At 45.0% G+C, this 25,669-nt stretch overlaps 1 protein-coding gene across 1 annotated transcript; it reads right to left on the bottom strand.

Annotated features, from left to right (window-relative positions):
* wdfy1 (WD repeat and FYVE domain containing 1) lies at positions 1 to 25,197 on the bottom strand. Its single transcript, XM_012863184.3, has 12 exons — positions 24,939 to 25,197; positions 23,580 to 23,647; positions 23,419 to 23,492; positions 23,232 to 23,286; positions 17,271 to 17,421; positions 17,074 to 17,186; positions 3,648 to 3,774; positions 2,301 to 2,406; positions 2,084 to 2,185; positions 1,858 to 1,988; positions 1,657 to 1,765; positions 1 to 115 (listed from the first exon to the last, which is right to left on the bottom strand). Exons 1-12 carry the CDS (start codon positions 25,073 to 25,075, stop codon positions 56 to 58), a joined length of 1,233 nt encoding a protein of 410 aa, XP_012718638.2. The 5' UTR covers positions 25,076 to 25,197; the 3' UTR covers positions 1 to 55.
* Positions 25,198 to 25,669: the final 472 nt, after the last annotated feature.

Raw genomic sequence — 25,669 nt, 5'->3', positions numbered from 1 at the left:
GGGGGGGGGGGGGGGCTCGAGTCAGACGAGGGTACCGTGTAGTGGGCTGGGCCAATCAGCGTGGGGAGAAGCCTGTTGCTAGGCTACTGCCAACCACCTGTGTCACGTCCCAGATCTGTGGAGATGGACATCGTTAGTGTTAGTGAAAGCAGAAATCGACTGGCGATCAACCAGATTCACGACCTGGACGTTAATCCACGTTAAACAGAACGAAGAGGAACCAGATACGGTGCAGACTAACAGACGCAGGCTCCACAGCGTTCCTGGTTTTCCTCTTGATCTTAAAACGTTACACTAAAGAGGCTAAACTGGTCGATACGGTGCAAGAAAAAAAGTTTCAATTCAATTCAAACCCAATTGGTTTACAGTGCCTTAAAAAAGTATTCACATCCATTGAACTTTTGCACATTTTGTCATGTTGCAGCCTCAAGCTTCAATGAGTTTTACTGGAATTTCTATCCAATGCAACAAGTCAACACATCGTAAAACAGCTCCATGTCCTCTGGGGTATCTCTCCTTTGCACGCGTAGAAACTGAACTTTTTGCCCATTATTCAGAAAACGGCTCAGTCAAGACTGGACGGAGAGTTTTTGAAGAAGCTTTTAAATCTTGTCACAGATTCTCAGCTGGATTTAGATCTGAACTTTAACTGGGCCATTCGGATACATATGCTTTGATCTAAAGCCAGCTCTGGCTGCACGGTTAGCCCTGCTGTCCTGTTAGAAGGTGAACCTGCAGCTTCAGCTCAAGTCTTCTGTAGCCTTAAACAGCTTTTCCTCCAGGACTGACCTGCATTTAGCTCCATCCACCTTCCCATAACCTCCAGCTTCCCCTGTCCAAGCTGAAAAGAAGCATTATGTTACCGCTGCCATGTTTCACCATGAGAGCTACCATGTGCATTTAGAGTCATTCCTTTACAAACAGATGAACTATTGGATAACCAGGTGACTTCTAAAGGCAACTGGTTGCACTGGATTTTATTTAGGGGTATCAGAGTAAAATTAGCTGATTGCAAATGGATGTCAAACTTCAAATTACCTGTGCATGCGTTTGTTTCTACTACACAACACAAGTAGGCGCTACCTTAAGTTGGTCTGACAAAATTCCAAAACATACATTGAACTTTGAGGCTTTGAATATAAAGAAATTTGGATATTTGGTTAACATTGGTGTGAGAAATGTAAAATAATCATCTATAGAGTCCATCAGCGCTGCTGGGCAGTGTTTTGCCGGTAAATTGAAGCTAATTCATGTAATTTTCGACCTAAACATTTTCATTTAAATAAGGGAGAGCCTAAATTCTGATTTTGGACAATTTTCTGCAATAATAAACAGACCAAATCTTATATGATCTAAAAGTGGTCCAAATAGAACTTTAGTTACATTTTCAAAGAGGGATGCCTTCACATTTTCACAGATTGAAAGTAGTTAAAGATTTAATCATCATGTGAACACACCCCTCTCTTAAAGTAGTAAAAGACAGTTTGTCAAGATTTTAGCTTCATTTAATTTAAAAACTTTAAACACCCAATTCTGAGATCGGCCTGAGATCTATGAATGTGATAGTTTTAGCTTCAGTGACGGATCAGAGGCCCTCGGTTCAAAGCAGAGCCATCACATGCATGAATTATCTGGTATCAAAGCACTGTTGTTGACCTTAACAATGCGGTCACTTCCACAAGTGACCATCAGGCCTCTGGATGGGTCCATGTCCATGTGGGCGATGTTGTGCTTCCCCTCATGGAACGTGGCCAACGGCGTTCGGCTGCACCACAGACACACAACGACAGCGTTTCATGGCGGTTGCACGGGATAAAAAAAAAACACGAGTACGTTTCAGAGGAGGCCCATACTAACTCTTCTTCTTTGATGGTGTCGAAGCAGGCGTCGCACACCCGCACCGGGAACTCAAAGCCCATGATGGGGAAGGTAGAGCGTTTAGAGCTGCATTTCCCGCACACGGCCTTCCCACACTTCCTGCAGTGGTGCTGCACACAGCAAACACAGCCATACGTATGCATCAGCAGGGTCTCTGACACCGACTGGAGCCCTTAATGCTCGGGGGACACTGCACGGCTGCTACCTGTCTCAGTCCCAAGGTCTTATTGTCCCACATCTGCTTGATGTTCCAGAAGAACGGCTGCTCACACTTCTGACACGAGTCGCTGTCTAACCACTGAGGCGCCTGCAGAGACACGAGCAGCAGAAATCTCACCATTAGACGCAGACAAAGTGGATCTTTAGAGGAAAATTGGCTTGTCAAGGCATGGAAATGAAAAGTGTCGAAGAGTGATGCGAACCTCCTCTCTCTGTGTGTCCATGTTCCACACGGCGATGCCTCCATCGGCCGAGCACGACAGCAGCTGCCTGGTGAACTGGAGATAACGCAGCGCCTGGACGCGCTCGCTGAGGGAGACGCAGAGCGGGATTAGTTTCTCAGATTAACTCACATCATTATGGCTTTGATGCAGCCTTAGATTGTGTTGGAAAAACTGTTTCTACCAAATTGTCTTTTTCACATTTTGAGGCGTTACGACCGCAAACCTAATGTGTTTCAATGCAATATTATGATACACTGTCCGTTATCTCAAAAGATATGAGGCCGTAAATGTTGAAACCCAATGAATGCCGCAGTTTTCAGATGTTTTTTTATTTTTTTTTTATTTAAATGTGTCGTTTTCCTTCTGTTTACCTGTTATGTTACAAAATCCCAGTAAAATACATTGTCGTTTGAGGCTGCAAGGCAATGAAAAAGTGCAATCGGAATGATTAGTTTTTGAAAACATGCTGGACATTTATTTTAGCAATAAATTCATGACATCAATGTTCATTTTATATTCCACCTTGATGGGGGAGTAATCTTTATTTATACGCCTGTAAAAGCAAGGACGCATCCAGTACGTTTACAAGGTGATTGCTGACAATCGCTGTGATTAATGGATTACTACTCATTTCACACAATCATACGTCCTTTATGTAAACTAGATCGTAAACCTGATAATAACAGGTTATACTAATCAACAATTGAAAATAGCCTCCTTTTTTTTCACTCCCTCAAAGATCAACATGTGTAGCATTCACTGACATCTAGTGGCAAAGCTGCAGAATGCGTATATTTACAGCTATTACGTCTCTGCAAAGATTACCCTTCGAAATGAGGACAGAATTACAAAATGTTAAAATTTACACTGCAAAAGTTGTTGAAGGGGATGAAGACTTATGAAGACTCTTATGAATATAAGAGAGCTACAGCTCATATGTTTCTGCATATGTCAGCGCCAAATGTCTGCAAATCCTGCTACAGAATGACTGGATTCTTCAAGGCTTTTTGTTCATCAGCGCTCTCAGGCTTTGTTTGAAAATGACAGGCCGGATGGGAGGAGAAGAAATATTTATGACTGAGGACGTATTATGCAAAAACAAAAACAAGTCGGTGTCTGGAGACAACAGCTGCTGCAACCGCAATCGTCTCTGAAGAAGACGGGTTGAAAACGAGTCCACAGATAGAAACGATGAAACCAGGGAAGTAAAGGTGAATTCTTTAAAGCCTCGATCACAGACAAACATTTCTCTGGTCCCACTTTCTAGATTCTTGATCTAGGATCAAAGCAAGTTCACTCCACATGTGCAGGATACAGAGCACTTACTGATGTCCCTGCAGAAGCAGCGTCCGTCCCTTCCGGCCCCCGATGTCCCACATGATGACGCTGTGGTCTGAGGCCCCTGAAAAAAGCAGCCTCTGGACAGGGTCCCACCACAGGGTTCCTATACTCCCTGCAACACGATAAAAACTGTTGTTAGATGGTTTCCATCCGTTCCTGAAGCTTATCAGGGGAGATTTAAGGTGTGACCAGCTGGGAGAAGTGCGAGCAGCTCCGACCACAGCCTGGGTCTGCAACCTGCACAGTCCAACGAGCCCTAAGTCCAGCTAAATACAACTCATCTAGAGCCACAAATGCTACAGGCCCCACCAAATAAAAGACAACTCATCACTTTTGATAGACATCTACTTGTCTTCATTTGTAAAGAACCACCATTTTATTTCTACTGTTAAGTTTTAAATAGGGATGCACGATATATATCGGACCGATAAAATATCGGCCGATATGCTGGAATTTTATATCGGCCCGATAAGTAAATTCTTCCGATAAAAATAGCCGATAAATTAATTAAATGTGGTGGAATTTTATTCAGGCAGAGTAGCCCCAAAGCAGGACAAGACCTGTGGATTTTGCGTTCCTTACTATCAGGACCCAGGCTTGGCTCCATTATTGCCTGACTATAAATAAACAAACTGGGTATTAGAAGATGACAACAGCATTGCAGTTTGCAAAACCTGTTCAGCAAGAATTTCAAGAGGAGGAAAGAAGGATTTGGGTTTTAACACAACAAACCTAATAGCTCACCTGAAAAATCGTCATCATGACACCTCATTTTTGAGAATGCACTTTTACTGACTTTATTGAATTTTTATATGCATATGTTAGTACAGATAATTTCATGTTCGAAAATTATTTGACTTGACTCCAGAAATACCTTTGCTGATAGCCTTCTGAACATTTTTTAAGAAGTTTCACTTTTTTCTTTGACCTTTGCTGTGGTTATTATTTTTTGACTTCACAAATGCCTTTGCAGTTAAGCCATAGATTTGTTCAGTAATTTTTAAGGGATGCTCTTTGTATTCCAAATTGATTTATGTCTTTTGTTATTAAAAGCAAATTACAACTTTTTTGTGTGATGGTATAAAAAAAAAAAAAAAGCATTTGAAGAGCCAAAACCTTTTCTTTGCTGTTATAAATAAGCCACAGCTGCTAAATAATTTCTTTTTCATAGCACAAGCAGATTATGCAAAAACTATATTGAATATGAACTTATCTGTATCGGAATCGGTATCGGCCATGAACAGCAGAAAAATATCGGTTATCGATATCGGTTGAAATTTTTAATATCATGCATCACTAGTTCTATTTCATCCCTCCTGACCGCCAGAGGCGGTGCTGAAAGCACTGAATGTTCCCTTCGGGCATGCGCAGTTCGAGTAATTATACCAACAGAGTCACACCTGTGACGCCGGATGACCACTCGGAGGCTATATAGCCTGCTGTCATCCTTGGCTCTGTTCCTTTTTTCTTCTCGCAAGCGGTTCGCTAACTTCCCCGTTGTGTGACGCCCCAACGCGCGGAGTTGCGGTTTTTCCTCCGCCCTCCCAGGGCTGCAACGGGTTGATTGTGGAAGTTCTTTGGAAGGTAAGTAAGCTGTTTGTTGGTGACGGTAGCGTTCGCGCCCCCTCTCCCAGCTCACGGCTTTTCGTTACCCTGTTACCTACAGCTAGGGCTGTTGATTGTGTACGGCTAATGTTGTTAGCCCATTTCGGTTTACCAGTTTATACCTGGTGACGGCAGCGTGTTCGCCCCCTCTCCCAGTGTGACTAATAAGTTAATTTACCGAGGTCTAAAGACGACTAACGTTGTTAGTTCTTTGGTTTATCAGTTTATACCGGTGACGGTAGCGTGTTCGCTCCCTCTCCCAGTGCGACTAAGTTAATTTACTGAAGTGTAAAAGACGGCTAACGTTGTTAGCGCCTTTGATTTATTGGTTTTATACCTGGTGACGGTAGCGTGTTCGCCCCCTCTCCCAGTGTGACTAATAAATTGATTTATTCAAGTGTGAAGTACGGCTAATGTTGTTAGCCCATTTCGGTTTACCAGTTTATATCTGGTGACGGCAGCGTGTCCGCCCCCTCTCCCAGTGTGACTAATAAGTTGATTTACCGAGGTCAAAAAAATGACTAACGTTGTTAGCTCCTTTTGGTTTACCAGTTTATACCTGGTGATGGCAGCGTGTTCGCCCCCTCTCCCAGTGTGACTAATAAGTTGATTTACTCAAGTGCGAAGTACGGCTAACGTTGTTAGCGCCTTTGATTTATTGGTTTTATACCTGGTGACGGTAGCGTGTTCGCCCCCTCTCCCAATATCAGCCTCCTTGTGTTTGCAGCCTATTTCTTGGCTCTGCCATAACTGGTGACGGCTGCGTTCGCGCCCCCTCTCCCGATTTTAGCGCATTTTCATTTAATTGGGTTGAGCCTTGCCGACCTTAGACATGGATGGCTTCCATAGCTGCAGGGATTGTGGGGCTGCCCTCCAGGCAGAGGATGGCCACGACCTGTGCCCTACCTGCCTTGGACATGAGCACCTTGTGGAGGCGTTGTCCGAGAACCCCTGCATGAATTGCAGTTTTATGCCACATGCAGTGAGGGTGGCCCGGTTGGCACAGTTGTGCCCCCAGGAGGGTTCTGACCTTCCGCCCTCTGGACAGGTGGATCCCCCCAGGCGTTCTAAGCGCCGTGGTGGGTCTGCGGTCTCAGCACCCCCTCCTCGGAGGAGACGGGCCAAACTTGACCAGGGCCTGGCCACAAGGGTGGAACAGTTGTCAGCGGAGTTGGCAGAGATGAAGTCCTTGCTGCAGACACATCGGTCTGATACCTCTCTTCCAGTGGCTGGGCTCTCCTCCCCACCCATGCCTGAACTAGTTGCGGAGGAGGACGTCATATCTCTGGCTGCCTCTGCTTCTCATTTCAGAGATGAGGAGGAGGCAGGGTCCTCTCAAGCCTCTGACAATGGGTCGTTTTCATCCCGGAGTGCAGTTGGGGAGGCCAGTGACAGTTCCATGTGGGATGTCATGTCCATGGCCCTGAAGCAGCTGCAGCTAGAACTCCCGCAAGGAGAGGTGTCTGACTCCGGGAGTGCCTTTTTCAGGCGCGGACGGGCCCCTACTCCATTTTCTGTACCTCCATCAGAGGAGTACCTTAAGGAGTTGCATGCTTGCTGGCGGGACCCGAGAGCGTTATCACGGCTCTCCTCAGACGGTCGGGTGTTGGCTGCCATGCACGAGTCGGTGAAAGCCGGCCTGGACCGTATGCCAGCAGTTGAACCAGCTGTTGCTTCACTGATTGTGTCACCAGATGAGGCCCTACGTCCTGAGGTCAGGTGCCCACGGACTCAATGCCGGGTTACAGATGACCTCTTGTGTAAGGCATACAATGCAGGAGCGCGTGCGGGACGTCTTGGCAACTCCCTGGCGCACCTCATGTTCGCCCTCTCTACATCCGTTCAGGACGCTGGTGGTGCAGCTGCAGCGGTTGGCTTTAGTGATGCAGCGTTGCAGGCCTTTGCGCTGATGACCAGAGAGCTCGGTCGAGTCATGTCATTCCTTGTCCAAGCTCGTAGACAGGTCTGGCTTGCACAGTCTCCTCTCACGGAGGCTTGCCGTAGGACCCTCAGGGGTGTCCCGGTCGTGCCAGGGGAGTTGTTTGGGTCAGCTGCCCTGGAGGCACTGGAGCGGACTATTCAGGCGCGTCAGACCAGCCAGCAGCTTTCTGGCCTTCGCAGGAGCGTACCCCCCTTTCCTCAGCGTTCAGGGCGCCCTGCTACTACCCCCAGCGTTCGGCCACGGCCTCAGACTGGTGATGGATCTGGTGGTTCCTATCCCCGTGATCTGCGGCAGAGACCCAGCAGGGACTTTCGTAGGCCAGTCGGCCGCCCAGCTAGACCGACCCGGGCCTCAGATCCTGGACGTCCTCCCCCCAGGGCTCCCAGAGGCCGAGGGGATAGAAGATGACGCCACCGGGCCAGCCGTCGGACATTTTTCCCATCAGCAGCTATGTTTCTGGGCTGCTCACTCTGTGGATCCATGGGTGGTTGCCACCCTAACCCATGGCTACAGACTCCAGTTCCGACGGCGGCCCCCTCTCTCACGCCCGGTCAAAATGACCATTATCACCGACCCGGTGAAATCCTTGGCACTAGACCAGGAGCTTTCCGCCCTCCTAGCCAAGGGAGCAATCGAGGCTGTGGATCCTCTGCGGCAACCCAGAGGCTACTATTCCACGTACTTCCTCGTGGCAAAGAAGACTGGCGGTTTTCGCCCCGTTCTAGATTTAAGGGGACTCAATCAGTACCTGAAAGTCCTTCCATTCCACATGCTCACCACAGCAGAGGTCCTTCAGACTGTCGTGGCAGGGGATTGGTTTACGTCAGTAGATCTGACAGATGCCTACTTCCATGTACCTATTGCGGCAGAACATCGCCGCTTTCTCAGGTTTGCTTATCAGGGTCGCCATTGGCAATTCCGGGTGCTCCCATTCGGGCTCTCCCTTTCCCCGAGGGTGTTTACTCGTTGCGTGAAAGCGGCCCTCTCTCCTCTGCAGGCCTCCGGAGTAAGGATTCTGCCATACCTGGACGACTGGCTTCTCTGTGCTCCCACTCAGGTAGCTGCCTCTCGGGATACGTCCCGGCTTCTTCTACAGGTGTCACGGTTGGGCCTCAAAGTCAACCTTGCAAAGAGTTGTCTGGTTCCATCTCAGACAACCACCTTTCTTGGGATGCATCTGGACTCCACTACCATGAAGGCCCGTCCGTCTGTTCGCAGGGTGGACGACATACTCCAGTTTGTCGGTCGATTCAGGCTGGGCAGGCAGTTTCCTTACAGCATCTTCCTGCGAATGCTGGGCAAACTGACATCGGTCACTCGTGTCGTGCCCTTGGGTTTGCTCCTTCTGCGCCCTTTGCAGCGGTGGCTCAACAGCTTTCACCTAGATGCCAGGCTGCACAGACGTCACAGGCTCATGGTGACGAGGCTGTGCCTCCGTGCCCTAGCTCATTGGCAGGACAGGACCCTCTTGTCCTGTGGCGTTCCAATGGGGTTAGTGGTGTCTCGAAGGGAAGTGGTCACCACGGATGCCAGCCCCAAGGGCTGGGGCGCCGTGTGGCAACATAGAGCGGTTCGGGGTCTCTGGGGACCAAGGGAGCGCACCGAGCACATAAACGTGCTGGAGCTGCGGGCTGTGCACATGGCCCTCAGGTGCCTTCTGCCCCACCTAGAAGGACGGCATGTGTTGGTTCGAACGGACAACACCTCTGTTGTTTACCATATCAACCACCAGGGAGGCACCAGGTCAGCACGTCTCCTGGAGGTGTCCAGGGATCTCCTGGAATGGGCGTTTCCCCGTCTGTCCACCCTGCGCGCAGCATATCTACCAGGGCGGCAGAACCAGGTTGCAGACTCTATCCCGCCAGGCACCTTCTCCGGGAGAGTGGTCTCTTCACCGCGACGTAGTGCGCAAGATCTGGAACCTCTTTGGCCAGGCAGAGGTAGATCTGTTTGCCACAGAGGAGTCAACCCAGTGCCCCCTATGGTATTCCCTGACAGGGGTCGGGGGCGCACTGGGCCAGGATGCGCTGGCTCATCCATGGCCACAGGTTCTCCTGTATGCCTTTCCACCCCTCTTGCTGATTTGGCCTACTCTACGGAGGGTTCTCGAGGGAGGCCACAGGGTGTTGCTGGTAGCTCCGTTCTGGCCAGCACGCCCATGGTTCCCGCTGCTTCGGAGTCTGTGTCTCAGTACTCCATGGCGTCTTCCAACAAGGAGGGACCTGCTGTCTCAGTTGGGGGGACAGATATGGCACCCCAACCCTCAACGTCTCCAGCTGTGGGCCTGGCCCCTGGGAGGCTGACTGGGTGTTCAGAACCTGTCAGACACACCATTTTGAGTGCTAGGGCGCCCTCCACTAGGCTGCAGTATGACAACAGATGGCGTCTTTTTTCTCAGTGGTGCTCTGCCCACAATGAGAATCCGGTTACCTGCTCGGTGCCCACAATTCTGGAGTTCCTCCAGTCTCTCCTTGATAAGGGCCGCTCTCCTTCGACCCTTAAGGTGTATGTTGCGGCAATTTCATGTCGTCACCTACCTGTCGACGACCGTACAGTAGGGCGCCATGATCTGGTCTCTCTTTTTCTGCGCGGTGCTCGTAGGTTACGCCCGCTGCCGGCTCCACGAGTGCCCGATTGGGACCTACCATTGGTTCTTGCGGCCCTGTGCCATCCTCCATTCGAGCCTTTGGCACAAGCGGACCTCAAGTGGCTTTCTTGCAAGACCGCCTTTCTGTTGGCTATCGTGTCGGCTAAGAGAGTCAGTGAGTTACATGCTCTCTCTGTCAGCCCTACATGTATCAGGTGGGCTTCAGATGACTCCGGTGTTACCCTGTGGCCTAATACTGCATTTGTGCCTAAGGTGTTGTCTCCTTTTCACCGTAACGAGCCATTGCAGTTGGCTCGGTTTCAGCCCCAGTCAGGTGCAACCGAGGGGTCTGAGTTATTGTGCCCAGTAAGGGCATTGGAAGCATATATTTCTGCCACCGCAAGTCTAAGACGCTCAGACCAGCTTTTTCTGTGTTATGGGGGTCCGAGGTTAGGCTACCCTCTTTCCAAGCAGCGTCTGTCTCATTGGATAGTGAGTGCCATCTGCCACGCCTACGCTGTAGGTCGCCGCTCCCTGCCAGTCAGGGTGAGGGCACATTCCACCAGGAGCGTCTCTGCTTCCTGGGCGGCTTTGAGAGGGGTCCCTCTGGAAGCAATATGTGCTGCTGCATCATGGGCTTCCCCGACCACCTTCACGAGGTTCTACAACGTCAATGTGACTGTCCCTCATCCACTGGGTCAGGTCCTTTTACAAGGTTCTGCTGGGCCCTCTCAGTGAGGTATGTGCTCAGGATTCCTTGTGACATAGTTGGCATTAGTCATTCAGTGCTTTCAGCACCGCCTCTGGCGGTCAGGAGGGATGAAATAGAACGAAAGTTACGTATGTAACTACGGTTCTATGAATCCCGGATGACCGCCAGAGCTTCTCTGTCACTCAGAATCCTTGCTTCTGCGAGAAGATTCTGTAGGAACAGAGCCAAGGATGACAGCAGCCTATATAGCCTCCGAGTGGTCATCCGGCGTCACAGGTGTGACTCTGTTGGTATAATTACTCGAACTGCGCGTGCCCGAAGGGAACATTCAGTGCTTTCAGCACCGCCTCTGGCGGTCATCCGGGATTCATAGAACCGTAGTTACATACGTAACTTTCGTTTTAAATGAAAGAAACACATCAAACTTTCTAAAAGCAACGGTCCTTTACCGTCTTGTTAAAAAAGAGCCATGGTTGTGGCTGCGGAGCAGCAGAACGCTGACCCCTGAAACCAGACCCATGAAGCCTGAATAAGCCCAGTAAATGATCACTGCTGCAACCCTCAACAGCTCAGAGACAGTCAAGGCTCTGTAACACTGGTAGCAGTCATATGATGACAAGCAGCCGGAGGCCTGATATGCACCGCAGAGAGAATCCTGTGATCCAGCTGCTTTTGAAAGCTTCTCTGCACAGTGCCTTGAGTAATGTTTGGGTTTTGGAGAAAGCTGGAGAAACGGCTTAATATGGGGGCGACACAAGCAAGCTGCAAGCTGGACACAACAAGGCGAGAAAGCAGAGCTAATGTCTTTGATGCTGATAGATTTTTATAACGGCTGGAAAGGGAGTCTTGCCAGTTTCCTCCTACATCGGGTCCTTTACCCTTCATTTAAAATTCATACATCTCACACAGAAAAATTTAAAGAAATCTAGATCTGGGGGAGGCCACCGTCTTTTAGAAACTGATCCATTAGGCTGAATGAGGAGCGGTGGCTGTGATGGTACCTGGCTGCTTTGGTCAGATGAGACTAAGACTGAGCTTTTCTACAGCAAACTCTGCAGGCGGGTTTGGAGTGAAACGCAGGATGAACGTGCAGAGCAGCACATCATCCTACTGTTTGAGACAGAGGAGGATCTGTGATGCTGCGGGACCGTTTCTCTTCCAAAAGCTCCTTGAATCTTGTTAAAGTGCACGGAATCACGGGTTTGTCGGAAACCAGGAGACTTTAAAGGAAAATTGGGCGTCGGCTATAAAAACTGAAAATGGTTTGCTTAATTAATTAATTAATTGATTAGAGAAGTGGCTCACCCGACACAAAACCAACTTCAGTCCTTAGAGTAAACCCTGGAGAAAACCTTTAGGGTGAGCTAAAGAGAAGAGCACACAGGAGGGAACCCACAACTCTGGATGAGAAGAGGTCGTGTCGCCATCAGGGGAACCAGCAAATGTGCCACACATGAATGTTGTTACAGCAAACAACTGATTTTAATACCTCGAGAAATGGACAACCATGAAACCAATAAAAACAGATACAAATTGTTCTGGGAGTCCAAAGACATGAGTTCTGACCTTTCCACGTGTTCTGCCAGCCTTCGGTGATCAGAATGAAATATCCGGAGCTGAGCTCGTGCACAGAGCTGTGGCCATTAAAAGCAATCAGCAGCTGTCCAATTAGCGAGCAATATCAGAGGCATCAAAGCACACGCCTGGATCAGGAGGAGAGGGAGGAGGCTTGATGCAGGGATAGCATCGGGCTTTGTTTAATTGCATGTTTTCAGCCCAGCTCTGCAGTCGGGGCGCATGGCAACACGGGCGTCCGTCTGACTGAAGAGTGGCCAGTATGTGGTAAGATCAGCTTTCGGACAAGAAGAGCTTGTCATCTGGTCACACGCGTGAGCCCCCAGTCTGCTTTTTAACGAGCTGGGCTTGGAGAAGTGTTAGTTTCACGCAGCGAAGCATCCTGGCCCCCCCATTTTTCCATTTGTCACGAGAACACAGAGCAAATCTCCTGTGAGTCACGCATTTATCCTCCGATTACGGCCATTTATCTGGATGAGGGACAATTTTCCACAGTGACAACAGTCCCCTCTGAAGAGCTGAAATGGTCACTGAGCAGCTTGATGAGCATGAGAACGGCACGGCTGCCAGACCTAAGCTGAAAACAAGCCCTGGTGGGAGCTTGCAGAGCAGCACGTCTGACGCTATTTTCCATCATCCTCGTCCAAAATGGATCTGCAAATGGGGCGGTTGCTTCTCAGGCTCCGTTAAGCTCTGGCAACTCAACACAACGTTTGACATAATGCACGCAGAGTCTATTCCTAAAAGAAGTTTGCTTAGCAGCACAGATTTGTCTACCTTTTCCCTGTGGCTTTTTCTGGCTTCAACACATTTTACGTATCCCTGCCACCACTTTGCTGCGTTTTGTTCCAGATCATGGATACACACTGCAGCTGGATCATTGAATCTGCCTGCTTCCATCCATCCATCCATCGTCTTCCGCTTATCCGGGGTCGGGTTGCGGGGGTAGCAGCTTCAGTAGGGAGGCCCAGACGTCCCTCTCCCCGGCCACTTGGGCCAGCTCCTCAGGAGGAATCCCAAGGCGTTCCCAGGCCAGCAGAGAGATATAGTCCCTCCAGTGTGTCCTGGGTCTTCCCCTGGGCCTCCTCCCGGTGGGACCTGCCTGGAACACCTCACCAGGGAGGCGTCCAGGAGGCATCCTGACCAGATGCCCGAGCCACCTCAACTGGCTCCTCTCTATGTGGAGGAGCAGCGGCTCTACTCTGAGTCCTCCCCGGATGACTGAGCTCCTCACCCTATCTCTAAGGGAGAGCCCAGACACACTACGGAGAAAACTCATTTCAGCCGCTTGTATCCGGGATCTCGTTCTTTCGGTCACGACCCAAAGCTCGTGACCATAGATGAGGGTAGGAACGTAGATCGACCGGTAAATCGAGAGCTTCGCCTTTTGGCTCAGCTCACTCTTCACCACAACGGATCGGTACAGCGCCCGCTTCACAGGAGACGCCGCACCAATCTGCCTGTCGATCTCCCGCTCCATTTTCCCCTCATTCGTGAACAAGACCCCAAGATACTTGAACTCCTCCACTAGGGGCAGCACATCCTCCCCAACCCGCAGAAGGCACTCTACCCTTTTCCGGCTCAAGACCATGGTCTGAGATTTGGAGGCACTGATTTTCATCCCGGCCGCTTCGCACTCGGCTGCGAACCGCTCCAGTGAGAGCTGTAGATCACGCCCCGATGAAGCCAATAGGACCACGTCATCCGCGAATAGCGAAACAGGGATCCTAAGGCCACCAGAACGGATCCCCTCAACACCTTGGCTGCGCCTAGAAATTCTGTCCATAAAAGTTATGAACAGAGACGGTGACAAAGGGCAACTCTCACAGGACATCTGCCTATTTTTATTCAATAAAAACAGCCAGATTCCATATTTCTACTTTAAGCCACTTAGACTTTTTTCCTACTTTGTCACATTACCGTGACAAAAATGTTTATTGCTGGTTTGTGCAGATGGCACAACTAATGATTGACCTGCCAACAGATTGTCCCCACTAAGCTGTGGCTTTAGACAACTTCTCCATGAGCCCTGCTCGCTGCTTCCCTGCTACTTATGTCCAGTGTTAGGAGTAATGGCACGAGAAAATAACGCTATTTTTATTATCTAATTACTTTTCGGTAACACTGTTACTTTGTGTATGTTTATTTATTATATTGTTTGAAAAGCATTATTTTCTTCCTGCTATACCCATTTTATAGCCAGCTGTTGCATGTTAATATGTAATAATTTTCAAGTTGTCAAACATCTAGTTTCTTTTATAATAAAAATTTAACATAATCATATCTACATAAATATATTACTATTGATAGTGTTTTGACTCGACTCAATTGTCCCACCACACACACTGTAAAGGTAAGGATTAGTGTACAAATGTTTCAGATCGTTAGTCCATTGAATTACTGGAGCATTTTAAATTTGATAATTGAACTCAATAGTATTTTAAGTTCTAAACACAGGAAAGTCATCCAGATTCTCTGATATTTTAGACTGTATAAAGTAACTGCATAGTTATTTGCCAAGTAACTACTTACTTTGACGGTGCAGTAACTGAGAACCTAAGTTACTTTTTGGGAGAAGTAACTGGTAACTATAACTAGTTACTTTTTTAAGTGACTGCTTATTTCAGTTTAAAGAGGAAGCCATGTTTTGAGTAAAGAGGGGCGAATGCTTATGAAGTTCAGATTTCTCTGTAAAAAAAAAAAAAAAAAATCTGTCAAGGCTGTATCATTTTCCTTTCTCCTCACAATTGTGCATTACTTTGTGTTGGTCGATCAAATAAAAACTCAATACAATACACAGAATCAAACAGTAGTGTATCTAGTCCTTTTTTTCTCATGATCACTAGTATGTGTTTTCTATTGAAGATCACTACACTGCTGGTGTTAAGCAAGCTGGAGAAAGTAAAAATGGGACTAAAATGGTTATGTGTGGGTACGACTTAATAAAGAGGCAAACTGACCCAGAACCAAATCTGAAAAGCATGTGTACTCCTTATCAAGTCTAAAACATTGTACTTTGTATAAGTAGACCAACAGGAGACAACTTTACTTTTTACCATTTAGAGAGAAATGCCAGTAAAAAACAACCAAATGTGTGTTGTGGCAGGTTATTAGCAAAATTTGGTACTAAAAGCTGGACAAAAAAAAAGCCATTTTATTCTACAGGATATCAAAAAAGACAAAACACACACACACACACACACACACATTTTAGGACTGTAGCAATACTGACAAGGGCCAGGAAAGAGAACTGAGCTTTAACCCCACACGTTGTAAAATCCATATCATTTCCTCTCCAGCTCAACTTTTAGCTGCTTTAACATCTGATGCAACAATATCATGTACATCTCCTTAGACCTGGGATAAAAATGTTCTTCTCTCTATTAAGCGTGAAGAAATGTCCCTGTTCTCGTTTGATATTGCCTTTCAAATGTAAAATATCGATAATCATTAGGAGAAGAGCATTCAGTTACAATAAGAGTTCAAAAACACTTTGAAAACAGCATAAAGTATTTAAAGTCCTAAAGGTTCGAACTGTTTCAGCGTTTCATCCATTAAGCTCCACCGAATGTTTACTCTAGCACAGAAATGTGTTAGAGTAGACATGTGTTTTTTTTTTACAAAGGAGTTGTCTCACACCCTTTCCAAACAGCTCCATTCAGTCTTTAAATAACCTTCCCAGGAGCTGCCCCCATTGTTCAGTGTTTTCCTTGCTTCAAGTCACAATGAGGTAGAAAACAAAAAAAAGATGTTGTGTTGACATACCAGGTCATGATCAGCTTAAAAACATGAAGAACCGCAGGGTTCCTACACAGGTTTCATTTCTAAATACAAGACTTTTTAGCTTCATGTTTAAACGTTTTCTTGCCATTGCTCAATACAAGCATTCAGTCGACATTATCATGACCTACAAGTGACCCGCATTTACTAAGTTGTCCCTGAGGTTTTGTAAAACTCTGCCGTAGGACCGGACCATAATTCAATAACAATATATATAAATTATTGAATTATGGTCCTTTCTTTTTCCTTCTAGCCTATCGTGCAGGTTAATATTATCGTTGTTACATCCTACCAACCATTCACAAACGCAGACCCAGGAACGCTCCATCACCAAGCTCCGCCCCCTTCTACAGTTCAGAGAGTGCTTTTTTTTTTAACTTGCAGTTTTGGTAAAAATTTGTTAAAAAAAAGGGTTGAGTTTTTATTCAGTGTGTGTTTATCTCAAAATAGATCATTAAGCAAAAGCATAAAATGGTCAGGGCTGCACTTAAAATACATGTTTTTAATTTTCCCATAATTACTGATCAGTATGATTTCTATTTTATCGATGTGCTTTTTCCCCTACATCGTCCAGCCCTGCTCTGTCATCACTTTCAGTGGGACAGAAAGAGCAGCACATGTTTTAGGTCTTCGCTGACTCCTGACACAGAACAGTAGAAGCAACTTACTGATCCTGGAAACCTGAGGGTGGAAGACCCAGCACCTCACAACATGAAAACTAGACTAAATCTTTTCTATGAAATCAACATAAAAACACTATTTATTTCACCTTTTTTGCTCTTAGAAACTCAGAATTTTGAATATAGGAAAAATAAAACTAGGGGGGGGTATTAGGAGGAAGCATCTTTTTCATGTACTTTTATCCAAATGAGCCAGTTTCATACTTCATATTCCAAAACTCAAAAAAAAAAAATACTGCTATGCCACTGTATATCGCCTGCACATCACATATTTACACTAGAAATGGTGAAGTTGGTTTTACAGAGAATATAACGTTGTTAAAAGGATTTAAGATTACAAAACATTCTGCTGCTCTATAAAGTCGGGTGAAAAAAATCTGAGCCATCTATAGTTAACTGAAGCCAGAGCATGTAATTCATTTTGGATGATTAAGAATTTATTTGATCATTTTATGTTCATTTCTGACCGGTACTGCACAGGCGGGCTTGTTCCCGAGCTCAGTGGCCTGACCTCCTAAAAGCCTTTTTACCTTCGTGGCCCTTCAGCGTCGTGATGATTGAGTACGTCTGCTTCTCCAGTTTCAGCAAAGTGATCTGTCCGGAGTAATCGCCCACAAAGGCGTGCTGCGTCTCGTGGTCGTATCTGGGCGAGGAGTCAGGACCTGAACCAGCTCTTTGTGTCCCTACTGCTTACATGCATGACACAGAGCTTGTGATGGAAGGATACTGCAGGCAGGAGGCCCAGGAGGTGAAGTAGTGTCTCCCCAACATGCTGCCGCTCTGGGTGCACATCCAGCTGACGCTCTTGTCATGGCCTGTGCTCACCACCCACTCGCTCTCCAGGGAGAACACCATAGCCGACACGCGGTTCTGGTGAGCTGCGCAGAAAGAAAGAACAGCCACGCTTAAGTGCTGAACAGGCAATGAGATTAGATTTGGTCAAACAAGATGCTGACAAGAGCTGAATTAGCTCTTTTCATGTGCTCTGATCTCCTAAGGGGCTCCTTGCTGCACTCCAGTCTCCTGCCCATTCTGCAGGTTCATTGTTCTTGATGGTAGATCCTTGGATTCCCTTTTAGGTTCAATCCAGTTTTGCCAGTATTGGCCTAAACTAGTCAGGTTAAGGAAGCAGAATATTTTTAGAACACACCAAACCTTTACAACTCATTTTAATTTAGTCAGGCTTCCACTAGGACGCCTATTAGCATTTGCCTTTGCTAACAAGTTTATACGAGTGGTTTTTAAACTAAAACAAAATACAGTTTATGATGAACACTTTCCCAGTTTTTCACTTGGACAGTATACCAACAATGCAATGAAAGTGAGACGTGTTTTCAGAAAGAACTTCATCCCCCTGTAAAAGTCTCCTTGGTTCTCCTTCAGATCATGACACAATATCCTGTTCACTGTTATCGTTTCTTAACATCACGATGCAAAGCCCAGGTTTTTGGTTGGGCCACACGGACATTTAGCAACAACAAGTTGTTGGAAAATATTGTATTTTTTTCTAACAATTTGTTTTTAAGAGTTATCCTGAAGGCTTTTAAACCACCCATCCCTGGAAAATGGGCTTTATCTAAAGTGGGCTTTTAACCAAACACTCGACAAGCTCCTTAAGTCACCACCTGAATAGTGCCATTGCTGATGTGCTCAGAAGGCGATGAGGTGAGGACAGAAAAGCGGAGGGCATTACGCAAAGAATTTGTAACATGATGCCAGTAAGCACGGGGGATGGTGGGGGCTTTTGTGAGGATTACAGCTGTTTCACATATTTTATCCCATTCTACTCAGTCTCTATTCAGGAAGCCAATAGGTTTCTGTTTTGTTAGTTTTGTAGAAATATGTGTCAATTTGATAATGTGTAAGAAAACCACATTTTTTTTATTATTCAGTGAGTATTGAATACAGTTGACAATAAATTGCAAAAATATAGTGTGCTAGTTTTAAATTCAGCTCATTGTAAAAAATATTGTCCTTCATGTTATGAATAGACCCTCTTGTTACAACACTGTGGTTTTGAACAAAATAGCTGCCTATCAATTAATCTAACATTGATCAATAAAATCAGTCAACTATTCAGTCAAAAAAATCAACAACTTGCATTATATGCATAACTTGCATATATATATATATATATATGCATAACTTGCATATATATATATATATATATATATATATATATATATATATATATATATATATATATATATATATATATATATATATATATATATATATATATATATATATATATATACTGTTGATCAGTTAAAAAATATTACCTAATAATTGCAGATCTGTTAAGAAGGACCTAGTCCCATAATTTGACCATAAAAAGAACACACCCAAAAACATAGTTATCTTCAAATAAAACAATATACGCTAACTGTTCATCCTGATGGTCTTTAATTGTCCTTTTTTTGCACCGGGCTAGATCAGCAGACATAAACATCGTTGGGCCATCTGACGGCAATAACTCCAGTAGGTTTTATTTTAGCCATTTCTCATATTTATCCATCTATATTTATCTTTATCCTGTGAGATATTTGGGATAGAGCTTTGATTCAGTGATGCCTTTTTTTTACAAATTACTTTACGAAATAACAAAAATATATCGAGAAATATCGTATATCGGTATTCAGACTAAAAATATGGAGATCTTATTTTTAGTCTAAATCACCCAGGCCTAGCTGTATCCCTATCACTGTAAATCACATGCCAAACCTCTTCCAAAACAAATGGCTGCAATTTGAGATTAAACATCAGTTATTCATATCGGCTAATTTTTGCTCCCTGAACCGATACCTATATGCAAAAAATTAAAACAAAGATTAAAACAAGTTGTCCAAAACCGATGTCAGTCTTAATTGTAGTGAGGTATTTTTTTTCCAACAGTTTTGCCACCTGTTTGGAGAATTAGAGATGCCAGAGTAAAAACTAAAAAACAGAATATTTTTATCTAGTGAAACTATTCAAACTAAGTAGAGTTCATAGAATATAGTTACGCATGTCATCAAAGTGTGGGCTTTGGACGGATTCTGTGTCTGTGCAGTCCCTGACTATAATTCAAGAATGTTACACACTTGGTGGCCCAGCCCAGTCCACTGATGAAGACGAACACTTAATCACAAAATCTTAATGAACCAGATTTTTAAGGAGAAACCTAAATCTTCCAAACATGAACAATGTTGAGTAGAACACAGTATTTCTCTTTTTCAAACGCTCCTTTTTTGCGTTCATTTCCAGTTTCACAGTGAATATGATCGGAAACTATTTTACTATAAAGCAGTCTTTGCTGCGCCCATTCTTTAAAAAGGCCGAGGGCTAAGGAAGAGTGACCCTTTTCCTGTCCTTGTTGCTGAGAATAAACTAAAAGTCATTTTCTTTTCTACAGTACGGAAAAGAAACAACCCAAACTGTTTAGGAAATAGCAGCACCTTTCTATTAATAAAGAGATCAGATCCCTGTTCTACAAACATTTGATTGTTAATTTCACTAAAATATGGCATGTTTAGTCTATTGTAGAGCAAGTAGGAATTCAAAAAACATTTTTTGTAGCTCACGAGTGCTTTAATTTTAAGATTTTGACCCACGTGGTAAAATGTTTGGAAGCTACTGACCTTAGAGATCGCATGAAGAGCGGTCTGATCCATTCTGGTGAAGTGCTGTCCTGTTAGCCAAACGGCTCGCACAAAGCATAGCAGGTACAAATTTTAATTCTAATTTTTCTTTTGTTAATGCGGGGTTCACACTAAATAAATATGATTGAGATAAAGGGAGTTTAAACAACTCAAATAAAAGTTTATTTAGGTATTTTTATAGATCTTTATTAGGAGGTGAGAGAAGCCTGAAGTCCACTGTGTTCATCCACAGAAGATCTTTAATAAACATGAATTATCTTGTGGTGCTGCTCTAACGTTTCATTTTGTCGCTTGAAAAAGTTGGTAAAGACCAGCAGATTTTTTTTATTGAAACAAAAAGAAGCCACCAAGTTATCGCTACGACTGTATTTAGTCTTTGTCCTGTAGATTCTCTATGTGAACCCACAGAGATCCTTTGTTGGTTAATTTGATTCAATTAATGTTTTTCTAACCACCTTACATTATTTCTATTATATGATGAGCATTTTAATGTTTTATGGGAATAAAATTCATGTTAAAGGACAATTTACAATAGCATCTATTATCCTAATTAGTAATTAATGTGCTTATAAATTATAGCCACCCCCCCTTTGATAATTTAAGCAAGTTAAATACAAATGTGTTAACTTAAGCTGATGCGTATCCAGCGCTTTGACACCGGGGCTTAGCCAAAGTGCTCAAAATGAAATAAATAGAACATTATGAAACAACTATTCGCTTGAATAAATGAGAGATACATATACTAAGTGACAATGAAATTGAGAAATAACTGAATGCATATAAAATGTTCACCTCATTATTATGAATTTTTTTTACCTCTAAAAATGTGCATGATAATATAAAAAATTATTTCACATATTTTTTCACAATAAAATAATTATTGAGGCATTATTATTTGATTCCAGCAGTTTTTCTTTCAAAATGTCATTTTTAAAAGTCCAATTTTATTTCATAAAGTTGTTTTCGCAGATGGCCTTTTTATTTCATAATGGCACCTTTCAGCAGAATCACTTTGCCTGCCAATCAGCATCAGTGGGTTGGACCTGCGCCCCGACAGGACCTTTTGAAAATAGCACTGTCGTAAATACCCCCTGCTCGGTGTGTTGATATTTCGCTCGATTTTTAAAATTCTCCCACATGCTCTCTCCAGACACGTTGCTTTCCAACTGCTGCTGGCTTTCCACAATGAGAAATAATTCAGATACCTAACATCACTGTTTGGTTAGTTATTATTCTAAGTAAAACAATATACACTTTGCTCAGAAAGTCATAGGGCTAGTGTTTAAATTGGAAAAAGTTTTACTAATAAATTAGACAAATATCAACTATCAACATAGAAATAAACATTTGGCTGATTAATGAAGGCCCCGTTTCTCTTGATTGGCAGGCGACGTGATTCTGCTGGAAAGAGTCATTATGAAATATAAACTGATGGAATAAAAATACCTCGACAATAATTTTATATTATTGAGAAATTATTTTTATGTGAAATACAAGAACAATGAAAAATATTTTATAATGATGAGATTATAATTCTATAAGTATTCAGTTATTTCACAATTTCATTGTCACTTTGAATATTTATATCTTATTTATTCAAGTAAATAATTATTTCGTAATGTTTTATCTATTTCATTTTGAGCACTTTGCCGTTCATTGTTTACAAGGCAAATGTCTAAGTTTTTAACTGCAGAACAAACAGAGCAGTAAGTTCATCGGCAGAGCAGAGAAGGGAGGTGTGCCTACTTCCTCAAAGTTTCCAAGATTAATAATTACCCTCCTCTCATATCTAGCGGCTGGGAGTTGGCTCTTCCATTAACCTATGTACTCTTATTTTATGGTTTGTTGTTTGACTATTCAACAAAGATAAGCACCTAAGCAAGACATTTAACTGGCAAACATTTCTGACTTAAAGTCTAAAACCTATTGGTGGATTTGGGCTCTTTCTTTGTCTGCTGAATGAAAGCGACAGCTTTTTCTGTACAACGGCACCATTAAAACAAACGCAGGCTTTCCAATGCAATCAGTCTAACACTTAATAAAGAATAATCCTCCCCATCCCGCTTTCCCCGCATTAAAGCCGTTTCTGATTACAGGTAAACATGGTATGCATCGGCTAACGTTATCCTGTCTTCAGCTCTAAGGTAACACATGAGATGCATACCATGTTTTTACCCATTCTATCAGGCCATAGTAGCATCCTACGTCTTCTCTGCCCTCACTGTGAGTCACGATGATTTTTATTAGCTTGAAGCTGTTGGAAGTTGTGACCAGTGGATTCTCGCAGGAACCGACGGACAGCCTCTTCTTCAAACTGAGGTTTTCTACATAAATCAGCTCACAGGAGCAATCATCTTCAGATGAGACAGGAACTAAAGATGTAATGCTTGGTTTATGGTGTCACCGGATCGGAGTTCCCTTCAATAATGCTCGATTATCATCAGCATTTTACTTGGCCCATTTGCAGAAGCCAAAACATACGACTCAAGTCAGCCTCATTCACCGACCCATCATGCAATGACTACGAGAACACCTTCAGCCTGGAAGGAGCCCCCTCTGTCATGCACATAGGAGCGTTTATCAGGTTAGCGTTTCTATTATTTAGAGCAACATCAAACCGCCTCAGACAACAAGAGTGAAACCTTTTATACAAGTTCTCCACACTTCTAAGAAGAAACAGTTCATTTAGTTGTGTTTCAGTCACATGACCACCAATCATCCATCACTGCTGTTAAAGTGACAACCTTTTAAAACTTCTGTGATTTTTTTTTTAAACAATTATTTCTCATGGTATGACTTTTTTTTTCCAAACGTAAGGGTGGATTTTTTGGATTATTTTTCATCTGCTGCAATTAAAGATGAATTTATTCAAGGCTTTAAACTGGATTTTAAAGTCTGCAAAATTGCCACATCATTGGTTCACTCAACCGCCAACCTACGTAACATGGATTCATTCTCTTTAACATGTTATTTAGATTGATCAGATTATTTTTTCCCTGACCACAGCTGGCCTTTCTTTTTTTTTTCTTTTTTTAATCTGTCCTCACCTGGGTATGTTTTGACGTGGTTCATCTTGTTGAAATCTTCCGAGATGAGAAACTCCTACAACGAGTAGCACACAGGAAAAAAAAAAAAAACAACAACTATCAAATCAAATGAACAGATATTGAAATTTAAAAACAGCCTACGGTTCCTTTCCCTCCCCCCCCCCAAGTAGGGTTAAAGCTTGCTCACCACAACAGCACCATTGTCCTGACCTATGAAGATGCGTCTGCTGTCGTGGTGGTACGACATGCAAGAGCACGGCGCTGCCGGGAGAGAGAAGCAGACGTGTGCAGTGAGCGGTGGAGGGTATGCATTCACAAAGCCTAATCCAGTTTTTCTGCCTTACTTACAGGAGACTGTGTGGTAGATGCTCGGCCAGTACTGACCGCTGTCCCTTTTCAGCCACACGCGGATGGTCCTGAAGGGGGAAGCGAAGGGAGACAGAGTCAGTCTGAAACGGTCGACGTCCGCTGAGCTTCAAGAACCAAGACAGGACGAACGTCTACACCTAACGCAGAAGAATAAAAGGCTGAATCGACCCTGAGAATGGACGCGCAGTTCAAGCTGAGCCGGCATAGAACCGCCTTTTGCTGCAGGTACCGCTGTCTGAGTCTTTACGGGGATGTTTCTACGCCAGCGCTGCACATCCAGAGCTCAAAACAGCCCCCGCTCGGTCATAGGGAGGTGGCTGCACGCTGCAGCCGGGTCCAGCCACCTCCCCATCTACTCTGACCAGATTCCCGGCTGCATCCCCACAGCATGACGCTGCCATCACCGTGTTTTACCACCTGCCTGCTCTCAGCTCAGGGGGAGAGCTTTTGATGGGCACGCAGCCTGCTTGAACCCCCTGTTGGTGGATGGTATAAGACCCCCGCCACCGTACATCGGAGTAGACGGGTGACTCCATGTTCTCTTAAAATGTCTAGCTATTCTCCCAGACCCAGTCAGCGTTGGTGTGATCTAACGCAGCCGCGGCCTCTTTCTTCAGGCCACACCACTGACTTCTCCTTTTAAAGTGGAGCTGATGTGTGACCGAAACTGTAGCAGCTGTTCTATTCACGCTTGCAGGTGTGTGTGTGTGTGGGGGGGGGGGGGGGGGGGGGTGCTTTGCTGCTCGTAACCAAGTGTGACAACATCTCACAGCAATCCAGTGAAAATCGGCGGCTCCCCCCCGCAGTGAGACCGAGCCGTGGATTTGCTACCGTGATGCCTTCAGGGCGCTGTTTGAGCGAGAGCGGCGTTCAGGGACCGGAGGACACAAGTCCTAACCTGTAAATAACAGCCCTGGCTTTCACCTAGCATACAGCGGGTCTGCGCCGGGAGGTCTTTATCAGTTTCACCGTTTGCCACAAGATCATTTCAGTTTCAGTTTTATGGAGAGAGCAGCCAGCTGTCCCCTGGCTAAAACTGCTGAAAACTGGATGCAGACGGTGGTTTAGGTAGATTAACCTGTACGGCGAGCCTCGGTAATTTCACTCTCTTCGCTGGTTTTAAAAGCGGCGGACACGAACAGGTCGCTGCTTAGCGCTAAGGCTAAACCAAGCTTTAGCAAACTTTAGCTCCAGCATCCAATTCCCGAACGAAAGCGGCTTCGTTGAGTGGAAAAACACGTTGCCTCCTCTGCTCCAGCTCCCCCCAGGGTACCACCGTGACGGCCAGTAAATAGACCGAGCCCGCTAACTCCCGTTAGCCTGACTCCTCGGACTCACCTGTCCTCGCTGACCGTGATTACTCCGTCTTCCTTCGGGATGAGGACGGCCGCGTTGACGGCGTCCGAGTGGCCCTCGATCTTGTTGAGGAGCACCGGTCTGGCCGTCTGGGGCCTGGAGTGAATCTCTGCAGCCATGGTGTCGCCTACCGAGCAAGCGCCGTTTGCCTTCAGAGGATTTTCCTCCTCGCTCGCCAGCAGAGGAGGATCAGCTGACACCCGGAGCTGCTGTCAGGATTACCGTAACGACCGCTGAGAGGCGCCGCCGGGATTACCGTAATGACGGCGAGAAGGCCGCACACACACACACACACACACATCCGGGGAAATAGCCAAAAATACAGATACAGAGCAAACTTTTCTAAAGCAACTTCCTGTAAAATCAGTCTGATCCACACGTGATGCAGTTACTTACCAGCAGAACATATGGTGGTCAGTTGTTTTAATTTTTTGTGCTATATTTTTTAAATTTTATTTAATAAAGATCTACCCTCCCAAAACAAGCCTCCGTGTGCATGTCCCTCTGATGACACAAGGCCCAACCTGACAAGTCGTTTTGTTTTCTCCCCTTAATTGAAATGTTTAGATCATACTACTCCTTCAATTGTGTTTTTTTGGGATAAATTGTATTTATTTCCGCAACTGTAGCAAAACCTTTGAGCCGTACGCAGACTGGTTGTAAATATGCCACATTAACTCCATTACAGTTAAACTCCTTTTATTATTCAAAGA

Source organism: Fundulus heteroclitus, chromosome 18 (assembly GCF_011125445.2).
Source record: "Fundulus heteroclitus isolate FHET01 chromosome 18, MU-UCD_Fhet_4.1, whole genome shotgun sequence".
NCBI classification, from domain to species: Eukaryota; Metazoa; Chordata; class Actinopteri; order Cyprinodontiformes; family Fundulidae; genus Fundulus; species Fundulus heteroclitus.
This window is presented reverse-complemented; position numbering and strand designations above follow the sequence as displayed.